Source organism: Lipotes vexillifer, unplaced genomic scaffold (assembly GCF_000442215.2).
Source record: "Lipotes vexillifer unplaced genomic scaffold, Lipotes_vexillifer_v1.1 scaffold778, whole genome shotgun sequence".
NCBI lineage: Eukaryota > Metazoa > Chordata > Mammalia > Artiodactyla > Lipotidae > Lipotes > Lipotes vexillifer.
The window spans coordinates 3,058,924-3,083,412 of record NW_006774127.1 but is presented as its reverse complement, the minus strand read 5'-3'; the positions used below and the strand labels follow the sequence as shown (position 1 = coordinate 3,083,412).

The following is a 24,489-nucleotide window of genomic DNA, read 5'->3' as shown; positions in this document are numbered from 1 at the left end:
GGCGGACTCTAAACCACTGCGCCACCAGGGAAGCCCCTTTATTCCATTTTAAGTGGCGTCATCTGCAGTTTTTCCATTTGAGACAAATTTGAGTGGAATTCTTTGCAAGGTTGAATAAGAGTAAAGATGTTTTTTTTTTTTTTTTTTTTTTTTTTAACAAGGGTTTACCGAGCGTCTATTATGTGTTATATGTTGTGGGAAATAGCCAAAGATTTCCCTCCCAGGGATGCTCCTGTGTTCAGTTACAGCCAAGTTATCAATAAAACGTTTACTACAAATTGCTAAATTAGTGAGCATGTAGACGAGAGGTAGTTTGCCAGGCAGAGGAGTAGGAGGCTACACACCTGTATGGGCAAGATGCAGTGTCTAATAGAGCTTGTGATATTCAGGAAACAGTTGTTTGCTGTGACGAGAATGTAGGGGAATTGGCAATGGGAGGATTGGAGAGAGAGAGAAAATAAGGTAGATTGGGGTCCAATTGTGACTAGATTTGAAACTTAATATAGCAGACAGTGGGATGCTAGTAAGTTTTATTCTTTTTTAAATAATTTTTTTTTTGGCTGCGTTGGGTCTTTGTTGCTATATGCGGGCTTCTCATGGCTTTTCTTGTTGCGGAGCAGGGGCTCTAGGCGTGTTGGCTTCAGTAGTTGGAGCATGTGGGCTCAGTAGTTGTGGCTCGTGGGCTCTAGAGCGCAGGCTTAGTAGTTGTGGCGCATGGGCTTAGTTGCTGCGCAGCATGTGGGATCTTCCTGGACCAGGGCTCGAACCCGTGTCTCCTGCATTGACAGGTGGATTCTTAACCACCACACCACAAGGGAAGTCTGCTAGTAAGTTCTTAAAGCAGAAAAATTATTTGACCAGATTTGTGATTTCTAAAGTAACTCTGGTGGTAGCATGGAAGATTAATTGAAGTAGAGAGAAAATGGAGACATACCAGTTGGAAGATTCTGAAGGTAGGTACAGCCAGAACTGTGAGGGCCTCTGCTAAGGCAGGAGCTGGCAGCCTGGGTTTGGAGTGGGGATTTGTAGGCAATCATAGGAATAGTTACCCAACTGGTACCCAGTTTCTGAGATGGTTTTGATTTTGACATGAACACTGGATTTCCCAGCAAAATTTTGGCTTTTCAGATTGTGTGGGAAACATTGCTTTCAATTTTCAAGAAAGAAGATCCTATCGTTGCAAAAGATTATTCACCCATAGCTTTAGGGGGATGTGTCTCCTCCATGTAGATCCCAGTTTAATTAGATTTTAAATGTCTGTTTCATTTGAAGTATCTATTCAGAAGACTTTTTGACAGATGTTTAAGGATTGTAGACCAACATTTATATTTGTGAATATAATAAATGGATATGTTAATATAATGAATGGATTAGACGCATTAACTATTAACGGAGATGAATCATTTCCCACAGTTAAAACCAGGATGAAAATGCATAATTACCACCTTGCTGTCTTGTAACCTGTTTCTTTAGTTCAGAACTTGCTAAGGCCATCAAACCTATCGATCGGAAGTCAGTCCATCAGATTTGTTCTGGGCAAGTGGTTCTTAGTCTAAGCACTGCTGTGAAGGAGTTGGTAGAAAATAGTGTGGATGCCAGTGCCACTAACATTGGTAAGTTTGGGAGAGTTTTAAACCACAAGAAATAATCAGTTTATGCTGTTTTATTCAAGAAATGTTTGTTACTGTAATAAGGCAATCAGGTATTGATATACAGAGAAATTATTATTTTTTAAACATAAATTTAGCACTTACTGTGTGCCTAGTATTTAGCTAGGTAGTAATAATAATAATAGCGGTTAACTTTTATTGTGTTCTTACTATGTGCCAGGCAGGCATTGTGCTAAGAAATATACAGATGGGCTACCTCATTTAATCTGTAGAATAACTATATGAGATTGGAATTATTATTATTGTTATAATTATTATCTCCGTTTTACAAATGAGGAAATTAAGGCACAAGGAATTTACTTTTTTTTTGAGGTTATAAAGCTGGTAAAATATGATCCTAGGGAGTCTGATTCCAGAACTTGTTCTCTTTAATGACTGTGTTAAAACTATCCTCTTGAAGGAAAGAAAAAAGAAAGAAAATAAAAACAAAACTATTTTATCTGGGCTAGTAAATAGCCAAGAAGGCCTTTAAAAAATAAAATATACAAAATGACAGTAGTACATTTAAATAAATATAGTTAGGACTCAAAGTTGCATTTTGTAAGTTATGAATACTGTCACTCGCCTTTTCGCATGGATCAGTTTTGAGAAATCAACGGTTTTAAACTTTCTAGAGCTCAGGCTTAAAGACTATGGGGCGGAGCTCATTGAAGTCTCAGACAATGGATGCGGGGTAGAAGAAGACAACTTCGAAGGCTTAAGTAAGTTGAATTTTGCTAAAATCCTATTTTAAAATATTTGGGCCAGATGTCTGAGAATTTGGGGTAACACTGTCTTAGGAAACACAAAACAGCTTTCTAAAACCAGTCACTTGGGTGGGTATTGTGTGTGATCATTGCTGTATCACTTGCGATCTCTTCGGCCTTAACTCTCCACCTCTCTTTCAGCTCTGAAGCATCACACTTCTAAGATTCAGGAGTTTGCTGACCTCACTCAGGTGGAAACTTTTGGCTTTCGGGGGGAAGCTCTGAGCTCACTCTGTGCACTGAGGTGATGCAATAATTTTATCCACTAACTTGACCCCTTATAAAAATCTCTCTGAAAATTAAGAAGTATGATTAGAATCATTATTGTTTACACTTTTCCATCTGAATGTCTCAGCCACTAACTTCTGCATTCTGTTTTATCTTACTACCAACCTAAGCGGTAATACTTCTGAAATGTAAGGACGAAATGAAGCAAATAGTATTGTAAAAAAGTTGTCACCCTTATTAAGGCAGTAACTTCTCAATTTAAAAGTAAGGTATAAATAATACATTATAGATGCCATATGCTCTTGGTTTTAATTTATTTTGATGTTGAGGAAGAAATTTAGCTGAAGCACTTATTTAATTACACCACAGCTTCTAAGATTTTGTTAGAGCCAAACTGAGAAATACATCTTTATTGGTGAATACGTAAGTTTTGAGATCTTTTATTTTGCAGTTTAACCAAAATAAGTATCAAAGCTTTTATCAAAACAAAACATTTACAGAACTCTCTCACTATCTATTGGGCCAAACCTTGGATTTTATGATGACTCCTCACCCATTTAAACCCATTTAAACTCTCTTGATGATCTCGGAGGGATCGTCACCCAGGAGTTTAGAGAGAACAGAAGTGAGAAAATGAGCACGTGATGACCAGCACCTGGGAGTCTCTAGCTGACTGTGCTCTGCTGGCTTTTTCATACAGTGATGTAACTATTTCTACCTGCCACACATCTGCGAAGGTTGGGACTCGACTGGTGTTTGATCACAATGGAAAAATCCTCCAGAAAACCCCCTACCCACGACCCAGAGGGACGACAGTCAGCGTGCAGCAGTTATTTTATACGCTACCTGTGCGCCATAAGGAGTTTCAAAGGAATATTAAAAAGGTACGGTAGAGGGCTTCCCTGGTAGTGCAGTGGTTGAGAGTTCGCCTGCCAATGCAGGGCAGAGGGGTTCGAGCCCTGGTCCGGGAAGATCCCACATGCTGCGGAGCAACTAAGCCCATGCACCACAACTACTAGCCTGTGCTCTAGAGCCCACGAGCCACAACTACTGAGCCCACGTGCCACAACTACTGAAGCCCACACACCTAGAGCCCATGCTCTGCAACAAGAGAAGCCACTGCAATGAGAAGCCCACACACCGCAACAAAGAGTAGCCCCTGCTCGCTGCAACTAGAGAAAGCCTGCGCGCAGCAACAAAGACCCAGTGCAGACAAAAAGTAGATAAATTAATAAGTAAATTAATTAATTAAAAAAAGAAAGGTACGGTAAATTCAGAATCCAAGAGCCTAGAGAGTGTGATGCCCAAATGTAGTCCAAGATCGCTCAGGGTGGTTTGCACTCGCGTTCATTCTCTTCCCTTGATTTTTGGAGAAGTGCTTAGCTTGCTTCTTCCCCTCAAAGACCTAACTTTTGGTTGATTTAACCCTTTTCTTTTTTTTAATAAATCTGTTTATTTTATTTATCTATCTATTTATTTTTTTGGCTGCGTTGCGTCTTTGTTGCTGCACATGGGCTTTCTTTAGTTGCGGCGAGCGGGGGCTACTCTTCATTGCAGTGAGTGGACTTCTCATTGCAGTAGTTTCTCTTGTTGCAGAGCACGGTCTCTAGGTGTGAGGGCTTCAGTAGTTGTGGCACACTGGCTCTAGAGCACAGGCTCAGTAGTTGTGGTGCCCGGGCTTAGTTGCTGCATGGCATGTGGGATCTTCCCGGACCAGGGCTCGAACCTGTGTCCCCTCCATTGGCAGGTGGATTGTTAACCACTGCACCACCAGGGAAGCCGCTCTTTTCTTTTCTTGAAAAGAATCATCAAATTGTGTTTATGAGGTCTTCTAATATGGGAAATGAGTCTTTTAAGACAAGCATTATTTTTTGATTCTATCTTTATTTTTAATAAGGTCATTTTTCTTGGCTCCCTGAGAAGTGAATCATTACAAGTTTTATGAATTGGAATGAAAATGAAAAAGATAAATATTATATAATTGTGTTTAAAAAGCAGTTATAAGTTGTCTATATATGTGTATACGTGCATGTGTATATACGTAATCATATATATATAGATATACACATATAATCATACGTGTGTGTGTGTGTGTGTGTGTGTGTGTGTATGATTATAGTTTTGTAAAAACAAAGCAACTGGCCAAAATATGCATAGAAAAAAGCCTGGGAGAGTAGACGCATGAATGCTACCAGTGGTTATTCTTGGCTGTGCGATTACTTATGCTTTTTTGCCATCTTCCTTCTACCTTTCTGTTTTGTACCTATATTCTTTATAATCAAAAACGTTACTTAAACATATGCTGCTAAAAACTTCCTTTACCTTTAAAGCAATTTGTGCTAGTTATAACTTTATTAATTTTGGAAAAATACAGGAAACTTTAAAAATGTTTTTTAATTTAAATATTAAAAATTTTTTGTACAGAGAAAATTATTATTATTTTGTATCTTATGGTAAAAAAAATTGGTGTCTCAGGAAATATAGGCATAAAGAACTTGTGCTTGCCAGAGATGACCATTGTTAACAGTTTGGTGTGTCTTTCCAGACTCCTTTTAGTTTCATGTATTTATAAATCTTGGAAAATTTTTCAAGATAAATATTTAAAAAATGAAATCAAGTGACATAGAATATTAAACATTTAAGTCACATGGAATTGTGTGCAGTAGAAAGTTGGTATTGTCTCTGCCTATCTCCCAGAGTTTGGTTTATATACCTTAGACTTTATTTTTTAATTGTTTAATTTTTATTATTTATTTATTATTTATTTATTTGGCTGCTCTGGGTCTTTGTTGCAGCGTACGGGATCTTTAGTTGCGGTGTGCAGGGTCTTTAGTTGCAGCATACAAACTCTTAGTTGCGGCATGCATGTGGGATCTAGTTCCCTGACCTGGGATCGAACCCGGGCCCCCTGCATTGGGAGTGCGGAGTCTTAACCACTGGACCCCCAGGGAAGTCCCTATATCCCTTAGACTTTAAATGCATACATGTATGTACAATCTTTATGCATATGTTTCTATTTTTTTTTAAACAATTGGGATCATATTATATATACTGTTCTATACCTTGACTTTTTAATATAGTATTTTGTAGATACCTTTTTTTGGTCGATTGGTAACTACCTTATTTTTTATCATGGCACCATTATGTGGATATACTGTAATTAATTAGTCCCTGGTTGATGGTTGCTTAGGTTGTTTACAATTTTTCACAATTACAGATTGTTTCAATGAACATTTTCATAATATATCTTTAAAAAAATTTTTTTTAATTTATTATTTTTATGCTTGGCTATGTTGGGTCTTCGTTGCTGCGTGCAGGCTTTTCTCTAGTTGTGGTGAGCAGGGGCTACGACTCTTCGTTGCAGTGTGCGGGCTTCCTACTGCGGTGGCTTCTCTTGTTGCAGAGCTCAGGCTCTAGGCACACGGGCTCTAGGCACGCGTGCTCAGTAGTTGTGGCTCACGGGCTCTAGAGCACAGGCTCAGTAGTTGTGGCACACGGGGTTAGTTGCTCTGTGGCATGTGGGATCTTCCTGGACCACGTCTCAAACCGGTGTGCCCTGTATTGGCAGGCGGATTCTTAACGACTGTGCCACCAGGGAAGCCCTTTCATGATAGATCTTTGATTGTTTATGCGAGTCTTTCTACAAGGATAAATTTCCAGAGGAGGGATTTCAAGGTCAAAGGGAACATACGTCTCGATTTTTAGAGCAGAAGGCCTGGACACTTTGGAAATGAGGGAAGTGTGGTCAAGAACCTTCTCCTCTGATTTCCCTTTGATACCACGTAGGGAGATTCAACTCACGGATCATTCTGTCAGGAATAATTTGCCTTATTTGTGAGATGATATGAGAACCCTGAATTGACTGTATAACTTGAATCATGCGCTTCTTGTAAGATTGAAGTAACATTGAGTCCTTGCGTTTGTGTTCTTTAAACAGGAGTTCTCCAAAATGGTCCAGGTCTTACACGCCTACTGTATCATTTCAGCGGGTGTCCGTGTAAGTTGCACCAATCAGGTTGGACAGGGTAAGAGGCAGCCTGTGGTGTGTACCAGTGGAGGCTCCAGCATGAAGGAAAATATCGGATCTGTATTTGGGCAGAAACAGGTAGTGGTGGCCTGTTTTTTTGGTTTTTTTTCTTGATTCAGGTGCTCAAATCTCTCACCTGGAGCTCTCCGGCAGTCTTTTCACTGATCTCCTAGCCTCTAGACCGAAGCTCACTCTTATCCATCCACCACCATGCAATGAAAATAATCATTCTAAAACAAAAAACTGGGTGGCCAGTTGTTTAAAAACACTTTATTGCTCCAGTGATTATGGCAGGTTTCTACGGTCCTTTCCGATAGCATAAAGAATAAATTCTAAGAATTGATTTTTTTTAAAACTACGTCCCTATCACAAAAATTAATGTTAGGAGCTGCAAGTTTTAAAATAATTCTTTTACTCTCTCCTTGAAAAAAAAATATTGTGGCCAATGTATTGTTTATGGATAAGTAGGAGCACAAGTGTTTCATCTTGCTAATAAATCAAAAATATTTATTATAGAACTGCAAAATGCAGCTATTGAGATTCTTTGTCCTCTCAATGTGGATAGCTTGGCTAGGAAGCAAAACACACAAAACCTTCGTTATATCTTCCTTTCTGAAGTCAGGCCGGTTCTTGCTTTATTAGGAAATAACTGTAAACCTTGATTTCTTTCAGTTGCAAAGCCTCATCCCTTTTGTGCAGCTGCCCCCTAGTGACACTGTCCGTGAAGAATACGGGCTGAGCTCTTCCCAGGCTCTGCATAACCTGTTTTGGTAAGTTAATTGGTGCCAGGAAAATTACGATCAAACAATTTTTTTGAGTTTTTTTTTTTTTTTCTTCGGTTTTGTTTTTAAAGATTGTGATTTTAAAGCTTATAGTTTCTTATGTCCATTATAAACTGTAGGCAGTATTATTGCTGATAAAGAGGATTTATATGGAGGAGTCAGGTTCTTAATGTAAGCAATATTCTGGGTAACTGGTGCATTTTAGGGGGTTTCTTATTAAATTAGTGTTTGTAGAAGAGGCTCTGTTTAGTGAACAATTAGAATAACTCTTAAATTATGTATAATGTTTCACTTTGTCAGGGCCTGGCATAGAGGGATAGAGGCGCTTTTCCTTTAACTCATGCCTTACCCAGAATCCAATCCAGCATCATTACTTTTAGTGGAAGAAAAATAGACATTTTTCCATAAGCAGAATTGGGCCCATATTGCTTACCCTCCCTCCACTTGCCTTTGGCTTATCCCTGAAATTAAAGATGGGGATTCTTTTTTTTTTTTTTTGCGGTACGCGGGCTTCTCACTGTTGTGGCCTCTCCCGTGCGGAGCACAGGCTCCGGACGCGCAGGCTCAGCGGCCATGGCTCACGGGCCCAGCCGCTCCGCGGCATGTGGGATCTTCCCGGACCGGACCGGGGCACGAACCCGCGTCCCCTCCATCAGCAGGCGGACTCTCAACCACTGCGCCACCAGGGAAGCCCGGGGATTCATTTTTTATGCTAAGGTATCATTCTTATGGAAACTCAAATATCCCTGGGGTAAATCTCAGGTGAAGCCCTTAACCAACGCCATAGGAGATAGAAGTTTGCTAACTGAGAACAGATTTTATGTTTTATATTTATTTTTTTGGCCACACCATACGGTTCTTAGTTTCCCGACTAGGGATTGAACCTGCGCCTCCTGCACTGGAAGTGCGGAGTCTTAGCCACTGGACCTCCAGGGAAATCCCAAGAGAACAGATTTTGAAAAGGTGGGGAATGTGGGCAAAGAGCCTGGACACAGGTCCGTGGGCTCCCTGGACAGCTTGGTGGGGACTGCACGAAGGTTCTAGAATGTGAGTGTGGGGTGAGACCCACTCCTTGTGTGGAGGCCAGGGATTTAATAGGGAAAGTGAGAGCTGAAACGAATCAGTTTTGAACCCGCTGGGTTGCCCATGGAGGATTTGTCAGTGATGGGAGCTTTGGAACATTCCAGAGGGTCTGCGTTCCTTAATGATTCACCAGAACGGAGCACAGATACACGTTACCCGAAATGTTAATACTTGTCAGCTCATCACCAGGGGTTATGTTTTTATTTTTCACTTTGAGAATGTGCCGTTTGGTGTGTGTCTCATCCTTTCTGCTCTGGAATCCTGCCCTAATGCCATTAACATTGAACAGTATCTCAGGTTTTATTTCTCACTGTGCTCACGGCGCGGGAAGAAGTTCAACGGACAGACAGTTTTTCTTCATCAATCGGCGGCCTTGTGACCCAGCAAAGGTATTTCAAAGTATGGGGGGATTAGTTTTTTCTTTTTGCGTTTAGTTTTAATTTTATTGTTTTATTAAATAACATTTTCTGACACAGGCAATTTACATGGAACTTGGGACTTTGACTCAGAAGCATTATTTTTTTTCATTCTTCTAATCAACTTTATTCTAAAAACATGTTTTTATGCAAATATATTGATATTATTTTAACAGACAATGCTATATTGTCATTTTAAAATATTTTAAAAAATATCTTTAAAATGTCTCGCTGTTAATTTCTTTTTTAAAAAAATTTTTATTTTATATTGGGGTATAGTTGATTTACAATGTTGTGTTAATTTTAGGTGTACAGCAAAGTGCTTCAGTTATACGTACACATGTGTCTATTCTTTTTCAAATTCTTTTCCAATTTTGGTTATTACAGAATATTGAGTACAGTTACCTGTGCTCTACAGTGGATCCTTTGTTGGTTATCTATAAATCGTCTTATTTTAGGCATTTAAAAACACCTACCATACAGTGGTTTCAATTATATATATGTGCACGTGCATACATATTGACACATATTGATAACCAATATATTTATTATCGTAAAAATTATCACTATTAGAAGAAAGTAAACACTTTGAAACATTCACCATTATCTAGACTATTTGGTATAGACTGACACACGTGCATATGCTTTTGTATTTTCTCTTTGTTCTGTCCATTTTCCAGGAAAATAAGGGCCCAGATTACTTCTGCCTCAAACTTAAACTGATCATCTTGATATGATTATAGCACTTTTAGTGGTCAGTTTTGACTTTGCATCTTCAGCAACATTATACCTAGCAGTGAAAGTGCCAAGTCTTAATCACTGGACCACCAGGGGATTCCCCCAAATTACTTCTATCAGCCAGATATGGTTCAGCTTCTATTATTTTTCTTTTCTTTTTTTTTAAAAATATTTTTTAGCGTATAGAGCGTAGCAGTTTTATTTCTGTGGCTGTGCCATGCAGCATGCGGGATCTTAGTTCCCCACCCAGGGATCTAACCCGTGCCCCCTGCATTGGGAGCACAGAATCTTAACCACTGGGCCACCAGGGAAGTCCCTCAGCTTCTAAATTTTTAACCTATATTGTAACTGGTGTGATTTTATGGCTTATCCCTAATGCCATTTAATAATCTCATTATAAAGTCATATAAATACATTTCTGTGTACATTTGAATGTTTTATGAGCATTTAAACCGCACCTCATTTTATTGACATTTCTTTAAGAGCATCTTGAGTATGGAAAAAGATTCAGTTTTATGAATCTATGATTAAAGATACCCCTTTGAGGGGAAAGAGGAGACTTTTTTTGGGTGATGGATATCTTCATTATCTCAATTGTGGGGATGGGTTCGTGGGTGTTTATATATGTCAGAATTTATCAAATTGTATACTTTAAGTGCAGTTTGTTTTAGGCCAATTATACCTCAAGAAAGCTGTTCCAAATGTATCCTTTTAACAGTTGGTTAGAGTAGCATGTTATTAGAAACTGGGGGAAGGAAACATTTATTCTTTTCTAATCTTTGTTTTTTGTATAGGTTTCCAGACTTGTGAATGAGGTCTATCACATGTATAACCGGCATCAGTATCCATTTGTTGTTCTTAACATTTCTGTTGATATGGGTAAGTTCCACTGACATTTCAGTAAAATTGGTGACTTACTCCTTTTTTTTTTTTTCAGGCTGCACATGGGCTTTCTCTCGTTGCGGCGAGCGAAGGCTGCAGTTCGTTGCGGTGCGCGGGCTTCTCACTGTGGTGGCTTCTCTTGTTGTGGAGCACGGGCTCTAGGAGCACGGGCTCTAGGCGCACGAGCTCATAGTTGTGGCTCATGGTCTCTAGAGCGCAGGCTCAGTAGTTGTGGCACATGGGCTTAGTTGCTCCATGGCATGTGGGATCTTCCCGGACCAGGGATCGAACCGTGTCCCCTGCATTGGCAGGTGGATTCTTAACCACTGCGCCACCAGGGAAGTCCCTGGTGACTTACTCCTAAAAGAATAAAATGAGATTATAAAGCTCTGATATGACCAGAAAGAGACTTTTATAGCAACAATTAATGGTGATATATATTTTTATAGACTTAAAAAATTTTTTTAATTAAAAAAAATCTTTTTAGACTTTTATTTTTTATACAGAATATATATCTCCTGCTTTCTACTTGAAACTACATTAATTGTATTGTTCGGAAAATGTGACTTTTTCATGTCAGCCGAGGGAGAAAGTAGACTAAATGTTCTCCCTGATTTTGAAAATAACTCATTTCATGTAGATACTTTTCTTCTGATTGCTAATATTATGGTTTATTGTTATCCAATATTTTTTTAGGTGCTTAGAAATATATATGTGCACACCTTAAAAATATATATATATAATGATATATCCATATTTTTTGGAGTGAGAAAATAATTTTGGGTAATTTTGTGCTCTTTATCCTTAGATGTGAACATTTTCTCTTCCATGTCATTAAAGTTTATTCAGAAACATGATTTTATTCGCTGTATTGTATTTCAATGTGTGGATATATCTTGATTGTAAACTTTTATGTTTGTGCCTATTTTAGTTGTTTTCAGTTTTTAGAAATTTAAATACTGTTCTTACAGATAAATCATTACCTATATTTTTGATTATTTCTTTAAGATAAATTTCTAGAAGTAGAATCATTGGGTCAGTGAATGGGATCCTGTTATACCGATTTACACACCTACCAACAATGTACTAGGTATTATAATTTTTAACCAGATTCAATAGATGATAAAAATGACATTTTAGTTTGCAATTTTATCGTACCTTTTCATGGGTTTATTTGCTTTTTTTCTTTTGCAATTTACCTACTCAAATGCTTGCATATTTCATCTGTTTAAAAAATTATTCATCTTTTCCTTGTTTATTTGAAAGGGCTAGTTTTATAGTATGAATATGAATCTGGACATGGCTTTTGGCAAGTGCAAGTGAATAAAATAGTCGATGGGGAAATCTCTCTTGTTAAACGTGAACTTAAACACAATTGGCATCTTTTCTGTTTTGCTTTAGAATGTGTCGACATCAACGTTACTCCAGATAAAAGGCAAATTTTACTACAGGAGGAGAAGCTTTTGTTGGCAGTTTTAAAGACGTCTTTGATAGGAATGTTCGATAGTGATGTTAACAAACTCAACGTCAGTCAGCAGCCGCTGTTTGACGTCGAAGGTAAGAAAAACACACGTGTATAAACAGCTTCTAAAACTTGTAGCTGTTGTGATACTTTCCTTATTCTTTCGGAGGCAAAGTTTTTTTTGGTATGAAACAAAATCTGTCAGATTTTGATGGGTACCTACCACCTCCATCTCTGCACAGTACACAAATAGACATGGAGATAGGGGGCAGGCTGGTCTAGAGGAGTATCTGCCCCAAGAAGTGGATCTGGCTGTCAGAGGGGGTAGTGGATCTGGCTGTCAGAGAGGATCTGGCTGTCAGAGGGGGTAGTGGATCTGGCTGTCAGAGAAGACGTGTCACCCTAGAAAGTATGTAGCTGCAGATTTAAGGTAATCTGGATTAAAACGGATGCAAGCCACCTCCGTTATCACCCAGGGATACATTCTTACCAAGACTCACCCATTCTCCTTTCAATAAACACGCCCCCATTGGAATTCCCTGGCAGTCCACTGGTTAGGACTCAGCACTTAAACTGCCAGGGCCTGGGTTCAATCCCTGCGTGGGGAACTGAGATTCTGCAAGGCAAGCGGCGTGGCCAAAACCAAAAACCAAACAAACAAAAACACTCCCCGATCGTGGCAAGCCTTTTGTTAATTTCCAGAGCTCTGAAGAAGTTGATTCTGACCATTTTTACCCGTTTTCTCCTATCTTTTATGGAGTAGGGAATTTGGGGGGGCCCTTACTCTGCCGTTTTCCCTCACGTCCCCCCTGTGCATTAATCACTGAGTGGCATGTTGAGATGAGACTTGGCCCAAAGCTGGTTTGACCTCTGTAAAAATATGCACAATCATTGTTTTACTTCCTGGTCCTGAATGAGCAGCCTTTCGTTTAAATAGTTGGTTTTATTCTCTTGCATCCAAACTAAGTGCATCTGGGGCACCTTGTGGGGAGGAGTCCACAGCTGAGCCCCAGCAGCCTTCCGTAGCAGAGGCAGGAGCTGGCTACCCCTTCTGACAGCTAGATCCGCTCCTTGGGGTGGATACCCTTCTCTAGGCTAACCTGCCCCCGAGCTCCACGTCTGTTTGTGTAGAGACGGAGGTGGCGGGTCCCAATCACTGTGTACTCCGGCGGGGGGAAAAGACCAGAGAGCAGCTCAGGAAGCTGAAAATACGTTTGGTGGAAAGCTCAGGTGACAATGGGAGGAAGTCGTTCTGGGATGAGGCTTCGTAACCCGCGGGTACCAGGAGCCATAAGCCAGGGGTTAAGAGGAGGCGTGGGACCCAGAGTGGCTCTGTCCTCACTTTTCCTAACACCCCTGGGGGTGGGGGGGTGGAGAGGCTGATTTGGAAGATAGTGAGGTGCGCTCTCATCAAGTGTCACGGTCGGCAGTTGTGACAGTCGGAGAGTATGGTGGGGACACAAGCTGCTAATTGTGGGGCGGGGCTGTTGGGTGGTGGGAGAGGCGCACAGGACCACTGCCATGAGTGCGGCCGAGTTACTGACCTCACATCTCTGCCGCCCACTCTGCATGGGATAGTATGGCTGCATGCGCGCTCATGGGCGGGGGGGATGGGGTGGAGGATGGTAGGGAGCATCACATCTTTGTGGAATGGGCCGGAGGTGGCAGCTCTGAGTGTACACGTGCACGCACGCACACACACACATGCGTGCGCACGTGTGTGGTCAGAGAGGCCACCCCATACAGAGAAACTGCTCAACTTATCTCTGCATCTTGAGGCACAGTCAAATCGACGTCCTCTTCTTAGCCCTTTCATCGAAGTATAGCATCCACACAGAAGCAAATGTGTCGTGAGTGCATCAGCCCTGAGATCAGGAATAGCACCCGCAGAACCACCCTTGTACCCCTTTTCAGACACTAACCCCCAGTGGGAACTCTTTTCCTGACGTCTAACACCATGGATTCGTTTTATCTGTTTTTAACTTGAAGGCGTCCAGTATTTACATTTTTCCATCGTTGGTTTCTCTCTCAATATTTTGTATGTGAGATTCATCCAAGTCCTGTGTGACAATTCATTTATTCATTCTCGTTGCTGTATAGTATTCTGTTGTATTTAAATACCACGACTTATTTGTGGACAACTGGGTTGTTTCCAGGATTGGGCTGCCATGAATATAGCTGTCAAAAATATCCCCATCCATGGTTTAGGCCAGCACAGGTAGACATTTCTGGTAGGATAGCAGTGTGGGGTCACAGGTGTGCATGTTCAGATTAGATGTTCTCAGAGAGTTTTACAAAGCAGTTGTACCAATTTCAACACCACCAGCAGTATTGAAGCATCCATTTGATCCTCAGCCTTGTAAACATTTTTTAACAAAATTTTAACTGTTCTGATGAGTATATAGTGGCATCACATTGTGGTTTTAATTCATGTCTCCTTTATGGTTCATGTAGAGCTGTGTTCACACATTGGATCAGCCATTCGGAGCTCCTCTTTTGTGAAGTGTGCCTGTTCACGTATAAGTATCCCCTTAGTCTATTTCCGCGCAGCGCCTGATGCCCTTCTCTGTTCACATCTGCTTAGGTCACTTAATAAAAAGGCATTCGGCAGAGGTGGAGAAGCCCGTGCCAGGAAAGCAGGATGATCCCGCCCCGTTAAGGACTCGCGGGGAAGAGAAAAGGGCAGCGACCATTTCCAGACTGAGAGAGGCCTTTTCCCTTCGTCACGCAGTGGAGGACAAGTCTCGGGGTCCGAAGGCCACCGCCCCAAGACGGATTTCTCCACGACAGAGAAGCAGCACCCCATTTCCTAGCGCTTCAGGGCCCCTCTGCTCCTGGAATCACATCTCTGAACCTCGGGAGGAAGGGGTGACTTCCACCCAGGGGCCCTGTGACCCGATGGGCAGAGTGGACACGGAGGAGGGCTGGGGGCACAGCAGCGCATCTGCCGGCTCTGAGGAGGGGTCCAGCACCCCAAAAACGGGCAGCCAGCCCAGCAGTGACCATGTGGCAAGCTCCCCCAAAGATGGGTTTTCGCAAGAAAATGTGGAGTCTTTGGAGAAGTTACCTGAAACTGACCATCGTCTTTTGGGCACGAATTGCCACTTAGACCACGAAGAAAGCGGCTCCCGACCTCGAGTTTTGCTGCAGTCTACTCATCTCTCATCCCCAAACGCAAAGCGTTTTAAAAAAGAAGGGGTTCCTTTAAATCCCGATGTCCTTCCAGAGTCCATGAAAACTCAGAACGCTTCAGCGTGCGAGGTGGATGTAGCTGTTGAAATTAACAAGAAAATAGTGCCCCTTGACTTTTCTATGAGCTCTTTAGCCAAACGAATAAAGCAGTTATGTCAGCAAGAACAGCAACAAGAAGGTGGACAAAATTATAGGAAGTTTCGGGCAAAGATTTGCCCTGGAGAAAATCAAGCAGCAGAAGATGAACTAAGAAAAGAGATAAGGTAACGCTTTTTCCACTCACCAGCTCCTTTTCCTTGCCTCTCACATCCATCACATTAATTTTCTTTAAAGAACTCTTTCACCAGGCAGTTCTGCAGCCTGAAATCTTACAGGAATTTTTTTTCTTAGATTTTCTCTGCACATCTTTTCCATCGGGTCCAAATCAATCAAGGCCTTCTTGACCTCAATTTTATTCCTTTTCCTGGAGGTTTTCAGCCCGTGGTGACTTCTCCCTGCATTGAATTCAGGGCAGCTTTGGGGAACATTGCTATTTCCCATCTTTGCATTTTAACATGTATGAGGAAAAATTATCACATTATCAAAGCTATGATTTCAAGAAGATTGCATCAGATAAGGCTAAGTAAAAAAGTCAATTTAAAGAAAAATCTTCACAATACAGATAATAGCAAACACTGGTCACCAGCACTTTCTTGACAGTAGTCATGCCCAACATTGTGACTCTTAAAAATGTTGAATTCTTTTGAAATAGTTTTTATTTTTAAAATTTTGTCTTTGTTTTGTGTCACCAGTTACTGAAATGTGCTGTGTCCTGTGCACAGTGCAACTCAGCAAGTACGTTGCATTTTTATAGTACTTTTAGCCTGGACCACACAGGCTTTGCCTAATTTCAGTTGTAAATTCTTCACCGAGTATTATATAATTTCTTTGTTATTCATAGTGCCTAGCTTACAGGGAGAAGGGTTTTCGGGAACGTTTATTTCTTTAAAAGGTGTGTAATTAATGGAAACGAACCTCTCTGGTTGTGAACTCAGAGGGAGCCAGTGAAGAGAGCCAGGTTCCTTAAATATTTTTAAATAGAGGTTTTAATTAAGTTTGCAAACATGTATTGATCACCTGTTACCATGGTTTTTGAACGTTGGTATGCCTGAGATTCACTTGGAGAGCTTGTTAAACAAGCAGGACCTATGTATGGCCAGATTCCAGTGTTTCTGCCTTAGATCTGGTGGATCTTGGGTGTGGAGCCCAGGAATCCGCATTTTTGACAAGTACCCCAGAAGGTCACATTGAGAAGCTGATGCACAAGGGCCTGGCATTGGCTTCTGGCTTTCAGGGCACAGCTGTTGGATTGGCTGTACTTCTGAGCTATTGGTCTGACGAGGTTGACTTTTTCCTGAGAAGCACAGGAAAAAGTATTGAGCAGCAGTGAAGATACTGAGGTTGTGTTTACCAGCTCCTGTTTCTGCATTTTGAATTATAACTAAACATACCAAGCTGTAAAACTTTGTTTCTTTAAGCCAGATGCTAGGTTTTAGTTTATGGTGGGAGATACACCTGCCGAAGACACAGAAGACCTGGGTCTTCAGGCCGGCACAGGTTCTTCCCATGGGCAATCTGCCTGGGGAACCGGAGCAGACTCAGGCGGTTCCTGGAAGAGCAACCAGAGCCAGGGAGTTGGTATTTGTGCCAATTACCAGTTTATTGCCTCTCAGTTCCAAATCCACTCTGCCCTGCTTTGCAGTCCTGGAGGCTGAACCATGTAAGCGTTTCTCCTGGTGCACTGTTAGACTTGATCAGCAGGGGGCGCTGGAGGGACACTGCAAGACAGCAGGAGCCGCGGCTTCTCTTTTGCTCCTGTGATGCCCTTGTCTTTTCCTCCTACAAGGCAGCCACTGGCAGCAGGCAGGAGGCCCAGCAGTGCTCACTCTGCTACTCCAACCAACTTATTTTCATTCATAAATGAATGAAATGCAGCCACGCCTGTTCCAACAAAGTCTGAAGCTCTGCCTGGGGTGGGCAGGGGGTGGGGGGTGCTCCCCATCAGAAGGATCGATATCCACTACTGACAAAAAGGTACTCGTATACAGGTAGCCCTCCGTATCTGCCGGTTCTGCAACTGCAGATCGAAAATTTTTAAAAATTCCAGAAAGTTCCAAAAAGCAAAACTTGAATTTGCTGCGTGCTGGCAACTATTTTACATAGCATTGACATTGTAGTAGGTATTATGAGTAATCTAGAGATGATTTAAAGTATATGGGAAGGATGTGCATAGGTTATATGCAAGTACTGTGCCATTTTATGTAAGGGACGTGAGCATCTGTGCATTTTTGTATCCTGGGGGTCCTGGAACCAATCACCTGCATATACCCAGGGACAACTGTACATATTGGTGGGAGTGTAAACTTTTATAGATCTCCTATCAAAGTAAAGTGTACATATATAATAACACATCTAGGGATTTATCATACAGATACATGCACAGTAGAGAAGATCTGTGTAGAGGGATGTTGCGCCTTTGTTTGTGTTTCTTAAAATGGATACAACTGAAGTGTCCTTTAGTAGAGAATTTGTCAGACAAATTGGTACGTCCACATAATGAATTCCTACATGGACATTAAAAAGAATGAAGTAGGTCTCTATGGGTCTGAAAAAATATTTGAGATTCATTGTTAAGTGATGAGAGTGAAACGGTATGAAGAATTGATTCCATTTTTTGTTTTGTTTTTTTGCGGTACGTGGGCCTCTCACTGTTGTGGCCTCTCCCGTTGCAGAGCACAGGCTCCGGACGCGCAGGCTCAGCGGCCATGGCTCACGGGCCCAGCCTCTCCGCGGCATGTGGGATCTTCCCGGACCGGGGCACGAACCCGTGTCCCCTGCATCTGCAGGTGGACTCTCAACCACTGCGCCACCAGGGAAGCCCCATTTTTGTTTTTTTTTTTTTAAACAGTGTATAGTCAAAGGTCTGGAAGGATATGGACCAAGTCATTAATAGTAGTAACTAATGTCACCTGGAGAGTTGGAGGAATGAATAATGTTATCCTTAGAAAGTGGGATTTTTAGGGACTTTGTCTATTTTATGTTTTTGTACTTTTTTATTAGTGTTTTATAAGCAATCTTTTAAAATGTCTTCTAAAATGGGAATTCCCTGGCAGCCCAGCGGTTAGGACTCCGTGCTTTCATTGCCAAGGGTGCAGGTTCAATCCCTGGTTAGGGAACTAAGACCCCACAAGCCGTGCAGCGCAGACAAAAAAAGAAATTAAAATGTCTTCTAATTAACATTTTCTACATGCAGCAAAACGATGTTTGCAGAAATGGAAATCATTGGTCAGTTTAACTTGGGATTTATCATCACCAAACTGAATGCAGATATCTTCATAGTGGACCAGCATGCCACGGATGAGAAATACAACTTCGAGATGCTTCAGCAGCACACTGTTCTCCAGGGTCAAAGGCTTATAGCGTAAGTTCATTTCAGTGTTCAGAATTTCCAGTGTTGTTTCATCCCCCAAATTTAAGATCTCTTAGCTATAAGTGTGTCTATCTTTATCTCTGTCTAAACCTATCTATACCTATCTATCTATCTATCTGTATTTTTTGGCTCTACGTATCCTTACAGCAGATTTTTATACTTTTTGCGTAATAATAGTCAAACCTGCCATTTAGGGAGTGCTTATTTGGTGGCAGGTGCTGTTGAAGCAATTTATATTTAATCCTCACAAACGTTTGAAGTAGTTACTGTGTATTACCACCAACATCTCACAGGTGATAAAACTGAGAGACGTTTAATAACTTGCCCAAGGCCACACAGCTAATGGATTCTTTCAGTATCAAAAGATACTTAAAGTTCTTTTGAGCTGTTCAAAAATGCTCATCACTGGTTGGCCAGAAAATCCTTTTGATGAAGAGCAATTTATAGTACAGAGTATATCTACTTAGAGTACATGGAATTCACGCGTTCAGAAGGTCAGCAGTGCCTGTGTGTCTGTCCTCAGCTATGGTAGAGCGATACCAGTGATTAGTCACTGCAGAATTTGGTATTTATCTCTCTTTTGCCAAATTGAATGTTTTACGCTGACCATTTTACAAGGCGGTGTGATGGTGTAGCATGTAAACCAGAAGTCTTTTCTTAAGCGAAGTCAGAAGGAGAGGTCTTGGATTTTCATTTGGGAAATTAAACTACGTAATTAACTCAGATCCCGACGGCAGCAGATCCCAGCATGAAGTTACCACTAAAACAGCCGCTCAGCTGGAAAACATACCTAGTTTATTTGCTGAGTACCCTGTGTCCTGCAGAATGGCTTAATTATATTTATTTTCAGTAGGAGTAAGTAGTAATAGTAAAGACATTGAATGAACCACTGTATAATACTGAGCTATTCCTGCCCCTGTTACAGAGGTCGTTTATTTTTTAGCCATTTGGTGTAAGTACGGTCTCATTTGTGGCATTTCAAGTTGACCTGGATAATCACAGGCCACTGTGGGTCCCACGTGGATCACACTTCAGGATGAAAGGATAAAGACCACGACTGCATCCTTTCCTACTGGCCCTGCATAGTTCGGCCCTGATGACCTCTTCAGCTGTTCCTACGCCCTCTTCTCCCGTTCTCTATACTCTGGCCATCCTTCCTTTTCCCTTGACAGGCCTGATGAATTCCTACAGAGCCATTAAGCAGAATGAAGCAGATCTTTGTGTGTGGCCCTGGGAACATCCGTGGTCCATCCTAGGGCCTTTTTACAGACTGTTGTCTCTGCCTAGAATACTTGCCCCTGCACCCACCCCTCACCCCCATCACCTGATAATTGCCACTCAGCCCCAGATCTCAGCTCAAAGGTCACTTCCTCAGAGAAGCCTTCCCTGACGCCCTCTCTCTCCAGGCCAAGTCTCACATGCTCTTTGCTCCTATGGCCCTGGGTATCTCTTCTTCCTGATTCTCAGTGTAGTTTATAATTACAATTTGTTTGTTTGACTGTTTGATCAATGTCTTTTTTTCCCCACTACACTGTTTGTTTCATGAGAGCAGAGAACGAGAACGGGTCTGTGTTTGCTCACCTTTGTATCTCCTGCCTTTAGCAGTGTCTGTCTTACTAAGCACTCAGTAAATCCAAGAGGAGAGATGGATGAATAAAGAATGCAGGCAGGGGGGACTTCCCTGGCAGTCTAGTGGTCAAGACTTCGCCTTCCAGTGCAGGGAGTGTGGGCTCAATCCCTGCAGCTAAGATCCCACATGCCTTGGGGCCAAAAAACCAAAACATACAACAAAAGCAGTATTGTAACAAATTCAATAAAGACTTTAAAAATGGTCCACATCAAAAAAAAAAAAATCTTTAAAAAAAAAGAATGCAAGCAGAAGGAGCAGGATAGCAAAACAGATGCTGTTTCTTCTGTTTTCAAATGTCTGTAGTGATCGAACCCAACTTTTCAAATTGTCTTTATTGTGAGGAGGAAAAATAGCATTTTTAGGTCATATCGTTATCTTGGAGAAGAGAATTAAAAAAAAGACAGTCATTGGGGTGGTATGGCAGATTGAGGAAAGGCAGAGTACTTTTGGAGTTAACTCTAACTTCTAAAAAGAACTTAAAAAAAAATTAAAAGGAAATGCTCAGAGTTTTGTGACAGGAGAGGCTCATAGCTGGAAGCATGTTATTTGTGTTGCTTTTTGAAATGAATTCAAAGAATCGCAGAATTGTTGTTTTAGTTTCATTTCTGCTTTAGAGCCAAATGTTTGACTTCAAGGTCTAGTTTGGGTCTCTGTTTTTCAGACCTCAGACTCTCAATTTAACGGCTGTCAATGAAGCAATTCTAATAGAAAATCTGGAAATATTCAGAAAGAATGGCTTTGACTTTGTTATCGATGAAGACGGTAAGTTATTACTTAGGACTGTAGAACTGTGTCCTTTTAGAGCTGAGAACGATCTTTTTTTTTTTTTTGATAAATTTATTTACCTTATTTATTTATTTTTGGCTGTGTTGGGTCTTCGTTGCTGCATGCGGGCTTTCTCCAGTTGCGGCGCGCGGGCTTCTCATTGCGGTGGCTTCTCTTGTTGCGGAGCACGGGCTCCAGGTGTGTGGGCTTCAGTAGTTGTAACTCTCGGGCTCTAGAGCGCAGGCTCAGTAGTTGTGGCGCACAGGCTTAGCTGTTCCGCGGCATGTGGGATCTTCCCGGACCAGGGCTCGAACCAGTGTCCCATGAATTGGCAGGCGGATTCTTAACCACTGCACCACCAGGGAAGCCCGAGAACTATCTTTGAGGTCATACACTTCAGCGTATTTTATAAGAGATGAACATGCTTCCCCCCAAAAGTTTTGCTTCTGCTCTCTTTTTCAGATGTTCCTTACAAATAGCACCCAAATGAAATGGATTTTTCAAATGACTGCTTTTTCTCCAAATTTTCTTCTTTTAGCGCCGGTCACTGAAAGAGCTAAATTGATTTCCTTGCCAACTAGTAAAAGCTGGACCTTTGGACCCCAGGACATAGATGAACTGATCTTCATGCTGAGCGACAGCCCCGGTGTCATGTGCCGGCCTTCCCGGGTCAGGCAGATGTTTGCCTCCAGGGCCTGTCGGAAGTCTGTAAGTAAAGAAAGCTTATTTGCAGGAACCTGGCGGGTCTGCTCCAGCTCATGGGCCTTGGAAGTTCTCAGTTCAGCTCCTGACTTGTCAGCCTTATTAAATGCGGGTGATGGTCGCTCTGGGCTGTATACGTAGAGTCCCATTGTCCTCAGCCATTGTAACACGTAAGCCCTGCACGTCTGCCTTAGGTCAGAACTCTGACCCATAATTACTGCTGTTTCTCAGCATCCCTGAAGCAGTGTCCTCAGAGCGTTCATCACTCCCATGCAGTTAGCTGGGTATCCACGTTGTTCGTCTGTGGACCTTATGGGCATTAATGACACTGGTGGGTAAAGATTAGGTGCTGCCAGCCCTCAAGGGCCCTGCACGAGATTATCCAGAACCCTGCAGTCGGCTCGCTTTTCACAGGAGCCCCAAGGGCGGGCACTGCGTATTGTCTGGCTGCCACTGCTCGGACTGGTTCTAGAAAATGATAGCAGTGGTAGGTGATGAGCCTGATGTCAGAGCAGAGCACGTGTGTTTGCATCACCTGGCCCACCCCTTCATTCACTCAGCAGAGACCCCTTGAACCCCCGCTGGGTGGCCGGCCCTGGTCCGGGTGCTGGGGGCACAGGTCGGCAGATGAGGTCCTTGCCCTTGTGGAGCTTATAGTTTAGTGGGGGAAAGGGACATAACATTAATAACGGCAGCCTCAGATACAAGTTCGGTAAAGAAAACAGTATGGGGGTGGGGAGTGAGCACCAGGAAGCGAGGCGGGTGGTTGCGGTGAGGCTGGCTGAGGTGACCTCCCAGCTGACGCTTGGAAGGTGAGCTGGAGCCTCTTGGGAAAGAACTTTCCAGATAGAAGAAATAGCAAGTGCAAAGGTTCGGGGTGTTTGGCGAAGCCAGAGGCTGACCCCGTGTGACGGGTGGGGGGATGGGAGTGGGGCCCCGTCCGGGGACCCACTTAGGGTCCTTGGGATCCTGGTCCTAACCTGGGCGTCTGCGCTGCACGTGTCAGGAGGTGCTGGAGGGTGACCACGGGAAAGAGACCGCAGAGAGGGTGTCACAACGGAAATGAGGGAGGTGGGGCAAGGGCTGTGGCATTTTCACCTTTGGGGGCGGTGGGGTTCAGCATTCTCTGCTAGACACGTTGTATTTGAGATCCTATTAGACGTGTCTGAGAACAGTCACGTCAGTGAATCCAGAGCCAGGGGAAGTGTCAGTGCTGGAGAGAAAGGTTTAGGTTTTCTAAGTTACGGCCATGGCGTTGGATGAAATTCCTCCAGGCAAGAGTTTGATGAGAGAATAGGGCCCCGGACCTGACTTCAGCCACAGATGGTTCTTTGATAAAGGCCTAACCTTGATCTCCCCATCCTGGAGTCAGGGGTAGGAGTCAGAGCTGGGCCTGGCCTGTGCTGATGGCCGGGTGTTCACAATGCCGTGTCCTTGTGTGACGCAGAGATCTTTGGGGCCATGGGCCGCTCCTCAGTCCCCATGCTGGCGGGTCCCTGGCGCTGCAACGCTGTCTCTGTGCAGCACACGGGCTGACGGGGGCGGGCTGTCCTCTGCTGCACCCGTGGGCCCCGTGTGCTATGCTCGGCTCTAGCCATGCCTGCCACACCATCTCCTTCCCGCCTCGAGTCCTCGCCCGCTGTCCCTCTGCCTGGATGCCCCGCTCCACACGCCTTCGCCCACCTGGCCCCTCCCATCCTCGGGCCTCCCTGAGCACCCAATTGAAGTAGGCTCTCCCGGGTGCTCAGGCACAGCCCGAGGGCTACAGAGGACAGACAAGGAGAGCTGTTCCATTGCAGGGAGGCAGGGACATTTGAGCAGCAGCCTGCGGGAGAGGGAGCATGAGAGATGTAGATATCTGAGGGAAGCGTATCCTGGGTAGAGGGCACAGCCAGTGACAACGTCCTGAGGCAGGTACTCGCTTTATGGACTTGTACTAGAGGCAAGGGGGTGCCGGTGTGGCTGCAGTGGGGGCGGAAGGGCTGCTTGCTCACAGGTGTGGGCACTAAGGCCAGTGAGGGCCAAGTCAGGTGATGCACTTGGGCTTTTATCCAGGTGGGGGGGCAGGGCTTCGAAGAGGAGCCACGTGATCTGACACGCCTTTAAAAGGAATCGCTGGCCGCAAGTGGAGGACGAGTTGAAGGGAGAAGGAGGAAAGTGGGGAGGCCCGTCAGGAGGCCGCTGCAGTCACCGTGGTGGGGGGTTGGGGCGGCTGGGATGTGGATGGCGGTGGAGCTGGTGAGACTGGTTGGTCCTGGACGGGAGTGGTCGGCGTCTCTCCTGAGGATGTGCTGCCATGACAGAGCCACGGAGGGGCTGGATGTCACAAAGAGGCTGAGGGCTGAGATACTAGAGGGTAGGGTTCTTCGGGGGAGGACTTTTCAGGGAATTGTTGCTTTTGTTGTAATCTTGTCCAGCCTCTTTATAGAGAACAGGGCTTCTGAAGAGTTGCTTTTCTAACCAAAAACCAGTAAAACTTTAATGTAAGCCGTCATGTCTCACATGCAGGTGATGATTGGGACTGCTCTTAACACAAGTGAGATGAAGAAACTCATCACCCACATGGGGGAGATGGACCGTCCCTGGAACTGTCCCCACGGAAGGCCCACCATGAGACACATTGCCAATCTGGACATCATTTCTCAAAACTGACATTTCTCTCTTTTTCTTTTTTTTTTTTTTTTTTTTGGGGTTTGC

At 43.1% G+C, this 24,489-nt stretch overlaps 1 protein-coding gene across 1 annotated transcript in view; it reads left to right on the top strand.

Moving 5' to 3' along the window:
• Positions 1-24,444, top strand: part of PMS2 (PMS1 homolog 2, mismatch repair system component) — a 25,700-nt gene extending 1,256 nt beyond the window's left edge. The window contains exons 2-15 of the mRNA XM_007448875.1: positions 1,474-1,613; positions 2,285-2,371; positions 2,558-2,660; positions 3,345-3,528; positions 6,582-6,749; positions 7,344-7,441; positions 8,826-8,925; positions 10,485-10,569; positions 11,974-12,129; positions 14,619-15,489; positions 18,519-18,686; positions 20,987-21,087; positions 21,629-21,798; positions 24,301-24,444. Of these exons, the coding sequence (XP_007448937.1) occupies positions 1,474-1,613; positions 2,285-2,371; positions 2,558-2,660; positions 3,345-3,528; positions 6,582-6,749; positions 7,344-7,441; positions 8,826-8,925; positions 10,485-10,569; positions 11,974-12,129; positions 14,619-15,489; positions 18,519-18,686; positions 20,987-21,087; positions 21,629-21,798; positions 24,301-24,444 (2,575 nt within the window). The remainder of the gene's footprint in view (positions 1-1,473; positions 1,614-2,284; positions 2,372-2,557; positions 2,661-3,344; positions 3,529-6,581; positions 6,750-7,343; positions 7,442-8,825; positions 8,926-10,484; positions 10,570-11,973; positions 12,130-14,618; positions 15,490-18,518; positions 18,687-20,986; positions 21,088-21,628; positions 21,799-24,300) is intronic.
• The last annotated feature ends 45 nt before the right edge of the window (positions 24,445-24,489 follow it).